This window comes from Rissa tridactyla, chromosome 3 (genome assembly GCF_028500815.1).
Source record: "Rissa tridactyla isolate bRisTri1 chromosome 3, bRisTri1.patW.cur.20221130, whole genome shotgun sequence".
NCBI lineage: Eukaryota > Metazoa > Chordata > Aves > Charadriiformes > Laridae > Rissa > Rissa tridactyla.
The window spans coordinates 98,007,215-98,015,643 of NC_071468.1; the positions used below are offsets into that span (position 1 = coordinate 98,007,215).

An 8,429-nucleotide genomic window follows, 5' to 3' on the forward strand; every position below is an offset into this window, starting at 1 on the left:
AACCAAATTAGGACGCAATCCTCACTGTGTCTATTCTTGACCAATCAGCCTTTCAGTATATTGCTTCTGTGATACTTCATGTGCATAACTACATTATACTTTCACTCACATATCACTATGAATATTTTAAACTACTGAGTGGTCACAAAAAAAAAGATATGAACATGAAAAGACTTAGAGCACTTTTGTTTCAAGTTCCTCCTGAAGCCTAAGCCATGTTTTCGTTATTTCCCTTTTAGATATTGCTAAACTGCAACTGTATCATCTAGATACAATTTGCTCTCTCTGACGTCATTTGGGTTTTATCAAAATAAATTTTCTCTCAGCCACTTTAATTCTTGTGAGGTGTGGTAGGTTAATTGCAACTTCTCTTTCACTTGTGATATCAAACTGTGAATGTCTAGTTGAGCTTGTTAAAAGTCAGCTTTCGTGTTTAGTTATTTACCATCTGAACAAATTGGAGCTTTGCATGACAGTCTAAATTTTTGGACACTGAAAAAGTGTGCATGTGCATACCCACACATGTATATATTCAGAGCAAGTGACAGTAATTTCCTTTTATTTTTTAATCTTTTTGGGTAGGGGGTTGGAGGAGGGAGAGGTAGTATTCACCATCTCATGTAGCTTTGGTTATGGGTGTTGTGTAGGGAGAATTGCTACCACTGGACTGCCACCCACTTAAGAGAAGGCAGACATTATTTTTAAGAGAATTCACTATAGGCAGTTTGAAGTATTTCAAGAATTTTCTATCTGCATCGATAAAATTTTATTTTTTAGCTCTAAGCTTGCCCCTTTTTAGGTTTTTTCTCTGCTCACTTAGATGGTAATCCTTTCCCTTAGAAGAATAAAGGTAAGATGTAAACCTGAGCCAAATTTCACTTGATAGAACTTGGTATAATTGCAGTTTTCATCAGCTAAAGGTCTGAATATAAGGTAAGTTGTAAAGATGCTTCTTTGAAGGTAAATGATCCTTCCTTGGGGTCCTATCTACATTGCATTTGTGTAAGCTGAACCTCTCTGTTCAAATGGAGAAGAAAATATAATTATGGGATTATCCTGTTTGCTACCTAGAAGGGGACGAACTACAGAATCATTAGAATAATTTCTCACTTGAAAGTGCTTCCCTGCATTTTTTCCCCCAAACTCATTAAGTCCAGAAGGTGAGAATTTTCAGTTGAACTTTGCATCTGAAATATGGTGAGGTACGTGTTATGGTATTTAAAGAGAAGTTACAGCCTGAATTTTTTATTGCCACGAGTCTTGTGTGGTCACTTGGATCTATGTAAAGGAAAGGCTCAGAGGATATGGAAACCTAATAGAGTAACTGTAGGTAGAAGTTTGACTTGAAAAATGTCCACCTACCTGGCAATGCCTATGGTTGTATAAAGACCACAGAAAATAAGCCCTGAACATTTTTTCGGTTCTTTATGGAAATCTAAAAAATGTTCATTGGGATATCTGATGCCAAGGTTTTCATACCAATATTGTAGAAGGTTGTTCTGCTTCATAATGACACAGTAACTGGCTGTTGCCCTCCACTTTAGTGATCACTGCATTTTAGTCTTTTAGGAAAAATGCTGTTGTTCTTACTGAGAATTTGAGTGTTGTGTATTTTACATACATTAAAATACTGTTGAGTTCTTTTCTCATTTGGTAATCTATCATTCTGCTCTGTGTTTAGGAAAAAGCAATTCATGGTGTTGCCATGCCCAGAAGTTATCTTGAGCTGACCCTGAATCCTAGAGATAATGAATTAGATTACATAAATGCAACCAATTTTAATTGTGACATAATCCTGAACCCTGATTTATCAACGTTTCGAATTCTGCCCTGGACTGAGCAGACTGCGAGAGTGATATGCGATTCCTTCACCGTGCTGGGCAACCCGTTAATGACCTCACCAAGGCACATTGCCAAGAAACAGCTGAGCCAGCTTCAGGACAATGGCTTTTCTCTGCAGTCTGCCTTCACTTATGAATTTTGTATTTATGGCATTACTGAGATTGTAAATTCAAAGACAATATCCTTTCCTGCAGCCACGATACTAAATAACCATGACCAGACTTTCATTCAGGAGCTCATTGAAGGAATGTATTATGCTGGTGCCAACATTGAAAGCTTTTCTTCTTCCAGCGGGCCTGGGCAAATGGAGATCACTTTTCATCCAGCGTTTGGCATAGATGCTGCTGACAGTGCCTTCACGTTTAGAACAGGCATTAAAGAGGTGGCTAAGAAGTACAACTACGTGGCTAGCTTTTTCTCAGAATCGGGATTCTACAATTCAGGGCCTCTGTCACACAGCCTGTGGGATTTGAATGGCCAGAAGAATGTGTTTTCTGTTGGCTATGGAGTTGAGGATCTCTCAGATATTGGAAAAAATTGGTTATCGGGTCTCTTGGAACACGCAGCAGCCATCAGCTGCTTGATGGCTCCTACCACCAGCTGCCGTAAGCCGTATTCTAAATACAGTAAAGAATCAAAAGAGACTGTAAATGCAAAATGGGCATATAATGACAACAGCTGCGCCTTTAATGTCAAATGCCATAGTGGAAAAGGCACTCGCATAGAGAATAAATTAAGTTCTGCTACAGCAAACCCCTACCTGGTGCTTGCTGCTACTATTGCTGCAGGTCTAGATGGAGTAAAAAGAGGACTTAGGTATGATGATTTGCTCCAAGAAGAAAATCACACTGCTGACCTGAAACATTCGTCAGTCCCTCTGAAACTAGAAGATGCTCTTATTGCACTTGAGAAAGATTCGTGCATCAAGGAAGCATTAGGCGAAACTTTTATCCGATACTTTGTTGCCATGAAGCATTATGAGTTAGAAACTGAAGAAATGGATAGCGAAAGGAATAAATGCCTGGGGTATTTTATTTAGAAGGAACACTCTTCTGTAGTGATGCTGTGTAAATGCATACAGTGAATGGCTAAGTATCTCAAAATTAGTAAACATATTTAAAAATCTTTTTAATGCTTTGTGATTTTTTTTCCCTCCTTTGTGTAGTAAATGGTGATTGCATTTTACTGTCTGAGTACATTCAGGACAGTGCAAAGCTGATACTCATGAAAGTACTTTAACAGGCTTTTAAAAAACAGTATTTTTTTCAATTTAAGTGAATAGACCTGCTGGTCAAAAGAAGAAAAGAGAAGGTGAAATGTAGAAGAGCAACTGTATAACTGTAGTAGGACTGCCTGATGTGGAGAAAAGTAGGAATAATGGGGGCAGAGGGCAGGATAACTGAGGGAATTTCTTATTCAGCACGGTTATGGGATTTCTCCCGGCTTATTCAGTAGCTGAAGAGTTGCTAAACCAGAAGAGTCTGACTTTGATTTAAAACTTAGGCTAGAATGATGACCACTGTAGAGAGGCAAAGGACTGAGGCTGTAGAACCTGAGAGGCAGGAATCAGTATCTTAATGGACATAAATAAAAAGACAGGAGGGAGAAGTGTGTATAAAATAATCTATACATCAGGAATTCTGCTACTGAATGAAGTTTGCAAGAATTATAGTGGATAAAGATACTAACGGAAATCAAATGGTGGCTTGAAGAGCTAATGATCGATAGAAAGACAGGAGCATCAGGCCACTGTACAAAAAAAAAGGAGCTGGTATTATGTCTGTTTTGATAGTTATTGGGTTAGCTCAGAGATGAATGACGAATAAAGAAAAAAAGGGCAAAGAAGCCAGAGAATGAAGTGCTTAAAGTGGACTTTTTACATGTTCAAAACCTGATATTTTCAAGGATGAGGAAGATGACTGTGAAGAGACAAAGAGAAAGAGTAAGTTAAACCAGAAAGAGTGAAGATGTGAACTCAGACTGGCAAATAGTGGTAAAACAGAGGAAGAGGAGACCCATCCTAGAATTAAAAATGGCAGCTGGTGTAAAGAAAAATAAAATTTTTGGAATGGCAGGAGCTGGTTTTAAGATTTGCTCTCTGTTTTTATTACTTATTGCTGCTGTAATCATTCATTATTAAAGAAAACCCTTGTTTTGTACCCCATCTCCACATTAACAGTGATTTCTGATGTTCTTTATCCTGTCCCAATATTTTTATCTATGTGTAAGGATTTGTGAATGAAAGTGTTTGGACATCAGTGGAATGAAAGTAAGGTTCAGACAATGCCTCTGCCAACATGGAGAACTAGAAGGTGTGAACAGAAAAGTGTTAGTTGCCTACTGATGAATCTGCCACTCTTCCCCCACAGAGTATTGAACCTGAAATGTAGCACCTGGTATGCTAAGACTTTTTGTGGTATCTCAAAGAAGAACTCATTTTATACTCAAGTAGCAAGAAGAAATAAATAATCTAAGGAAAGATGATAAACGCATTCCCTTGTCTTGGTCTGCGTTTGGTGAGTAGATTTGCTTCTCTCCCTTACTCACCTGACACATTTCTTTGTGTGCCCCAGATCATGGGACTATTTTTCTTTAGTCGAGGCTGATTTGCATTGAACAGGTCTAGCCTCACATTTAAGCAGAACTTCCCATTCTGAAAAAATGTTTTACTTTTGCTGCCCTAACGCTTCTTTTGGGGCTCTGGGAATCAATCTGTCTGTCTTCTGACCTGTCTTCTATCTTCTCCTCCTGGTTATTTCCCACTCTCATCTTCACAAGCGCTTGGCAGAAGACACCCGTAGAAATTCTTTCCTTGCTCAGACAGCTTGCTTACTGTACTCATTATTTAGTCCCAACAGTTACAGAGGCTAATAACTATTCCTTGGTTCTTCATCTGTCAAGGATGTACTAAAGCACAACACTGCATTTATGATGTGTGCTAATGTGATGGGATTTTTGTATGGTAGTAAATACACTGGCTAAACAAAGCTATACCAGAAATGGTTATGGAACATGTATTAAGCTCTGCAGGCATAGTGATCTTAATTTTAAAATCTAGCTGGAAGTTGATCTTCAAATAGAAACACATTCCCACCCCTGAGTTTCCAAAATCCAGTTTCAGATCTGCATGTGCTTTTCACAAATTTTTCTTTAAAAATAAAGCATATTAAACAAAACAGAAATGAACTCAGCCTTCTCAATTAAACACTTTATAAAATTGAGTTACATTGCTCTTTCAGTTCTTTTGGGACTTGGAAAGCTACACTGGCATAACTCTGACCACATTTCTAAGTTGAAATCTCAGAAGGTATTTAAGTTCACTTTCTACATTGTACTACTTCTGCACCTGATTGTAAGGATGGCAAAATGAATCAAAGAATCAGATAAAACTATGTATTTATCTCTTCGATTTATATATATATATTAGTAGGATGTCATGCTACTTACTATGCCAAATTTCAAACAAATTTTTGATTATAAGACACCATGGTTTGTCTTGGATTTATAATTTTCTGTCACTGCATACAGTCACTTTTAAAGCGATAATATATAATGAACTTCTATAAGTTCATTAAGTGAATTTATAAGTGAATTTAGTGAACATGAAATTCATTATATATACTATGTGCATTATCCACATTGTTGTCTTACCACAACATTGAAGACATAACATCAGACCCAAAGCTTTTGCCGCATATGTCCAGCTACCTGACTAAATTCAGTAAAGCCATTATCTAGGAACAAAGAACTGACTAGAACTCGTGTTTTACAGGTTATCATATAGCAAGATAAGATAAATTGATAAATCTACAAGTCTTTTCTGATTCTATTTTCTGTTTTCTAAGTAGTCCTCAATGACATAAGCTCTGAAAAGGCAGTGACTTATGATTAAATAAAAATATTTCATGTTTCTGGCAAATCAATGCCTTTTATTTTTTTTAATAGAAGGTTCACGAATGCAGCTTGAGGCTAGTGTGTCCTAAACTTTGGTCAATATTTTCTTCAATACAGTTTCCTAAGTATGTTCTATATAATAAAAATAAAATAACTCCAACTCTGTGGGAAAAAATAAAAAATTTTTATTTCAAAGTAAGCAGCTATGAATTTTTAAAGTTGTGTGCATCCCCAACCAAATTTTCATGCATATTCTTCAGAAAGGCAATGAGAAAAGATAATTACTTCATACTGCTCAATTGAAATTAATTACTATTGACTGCTGTATTGCTAAAATTTTATCTTGAGGTGTTGACTGAACATACTCTTCGCTGTTCTACAGGTCCAAGATGAATGTATTAAGCATCACTAATTAGATAATTTGAAATTGTGTAGTGTTATAAATAAATAAATAAATACATTTGAAAGCTGTAGTTTTGCATAATGTCCTGCTGATTTTGCAGGATACTACAGTCAGATGTTTCAAAGATTTATGTAAGAAATTTATGTTATTAATAAAGCATCTTTTCAGCTTTAAGCAGACTATATATTTATATCTTTGTTGTCAAAGTGGTTCTACTTTTGACATTGTTCTATGTTATGACTGCTTTTTCTACATATGTGTCCATGCCAGGCCTTGGTTCCGTAACATACAGAAGAACTACAAGGAGCAGTGCTAGAACCTCCGAAGCCTTTTAATGTACAGAAAGGCGGCTTTTGCAATGCCAGCATCGTGAAGGCATTATGGTAGTTTGCAATTTATTATATGCAGGTAAATGAACAGTTGCTAGGCTAGCTAAGCTTTTTGATCAATACCATTAATAATCATTAAATAAACATTCCCTCAATAGCATGAAAGGATATTTTTTACCAGAAAAGTTAGAAGAGTCTTTTGTAACTAACAGCTAAGGTATATAGACTTTTATGGAAGAATATTCCATATTGCATAAATTGTATAACCTATTTAGCACGTGCATCATTACTATACATCAACAAATCTTTTCACTGAAAAGCAAATTTATAATCCTTCTTATAATGTGAAGTGGGAGTTTTGTCACAGAAAGTATATCCCAGGAGAGATATCATAAATTTAGGTGATATTTTTCAGAAGTCATTTATTAATAAAAACAACAGTTGATCTGAAATTCATAGCAAACATGATGAGAACTCAGTATGTAATTTCAGTGGAATAGCAAATGAAGTAAATTTTACAGAAAAATCTAAAAGGGGAAATGGATAATTATAAAAGATTTACCTGTCAAAATAGAAAAATTTATAGTATATGATTTGACAGGGATCCATCCTAGAGTCCAGTGTGCATTGTTTACCCTAATCACCTTGCTAATGAAACAGAGAACAGGCTTACCGTCTCCAAAAGCACCAAACTTGTTTCTTTTTTTCCCCCACTTATGTAAGAGGACAAGATAAAAAGAAAAAACAGTTTTAACAGATTGGAGAAATGTTCTGGGAAAAAACCCCACGTCCTTGAACAAGATACTACATTGAGACAAGGATGTGAACTGCCTGGGTACACGTTTGTTCACAGAGGAGTCTGGGTTGTGTTTGTTTCACAGCTCAGCAATTTCAAAGAGGCAGATCAGGAAATATAAACAAGGGCATAGTTTGTAAGAACCAGAAACTGATCCTTTTGCTCAATTAAATTCTTCTATCTATTGATAATTCTTCTATCAATTAAATTTGATAATAAGGTGACACACTTTAAACACATGTAGATTAATTGGAGAAAATCCAGAGGGGACGAACCCAAGCGATCATAAGCCTAGGTAGGACCTATTTACTAGGAAGAACTGAATGACTGTGTTTAGCTTAGAAAGAGAGATAGGGTATAGGTATTCATAATGGTTTTCAGGCACGTAAAAGATGAAGCTATGCAGTTTTCTTCCTGTCGATAGCAGTTAGGACAGAATAACAGACTTGTATCAAGGAAGATTTAGACTAGACACCCTGGAAAACTTCATAGTGTTAAGGAGAATGAAACTGGTACCAGGCAGAAGTCTGTGGAAAGGGTATTGATAAGGAACACCAAAGTGTAATTTATGATGTACCAAGATGGTAAATGCTTAGATGCATCATATTTACAGGTATAATAAGCTGCCTCATTTTCCTTGTTTGCTGGGGTCTCATGTTGCAGTGTGATTGTGGAACAGACTGCTAAACTGTGCTCATAGCTGTGTTTATAGGAAAGGAAAATATTTTATCTATTTTAGAGATTAAAAATAATAACTCAATCACATTATTTTTTAATGGGGAATTCTGTTAATAATGTGTGTATTCAGGGAAGAAGGTAGACCAGAATGTAGGTACTAGCAAAGCAGTCAGAAAAACTGACTTACTGCTTAAGTTAGACACAGCACATGATGAAACACTAGGAACACAGTGAAAATGTATTGAAACACCATGCTGTCATTGCTCAGGTTAATTTTATGTTGTGCAATGAAGAATGAAGCTACCTCACACCCCTGTTACACGACAGGAGAAGCGACAACAGCCACAAGCTATAACACAGGAAGTTCCATCTCAACATGAGGAAAAACTTCTTTCCTTTGAGGGTGGCAGAGCACTGGCACAGGCTGCCCATAGAGGTGGTGGAGTCTCCAACTCTGGAGATATTCAAAACCCACCTGGACACGTTC

General features: G+C 36.5%; 1 protein-coding gene across 8 annotated transcripts in view; it reads left to right on the top strand.

The window, feature by feature from the left end:
- Window positions 1-6,433, top strand: part of LGSN (lengsin, lens protein with glutamine synthetase domain) — a 114,600-nt gene extending 108,167 nt beyond the window's left edge. For all 8 annotated transcript variants that reach the window (XM_054195503.1, XM_054195504.1, XM_054195506.1 and 5 more), the window contains one exon: window positions 1,682-6,433. In XM_054195503.1, coding sequence (XP_054051478.1) covers window positions 1,682-2,881 — 1,200 coding nt within the window. In that variant the 3' untranslated portion in view covers window positions 2,882-6,433. The remainder of the gene's footprint in view (window positions 1-1,681) is intronic.
- The last annotated feature ends 1,996 nt before the right edge of the window (window positions 6,434-8,429 follow it).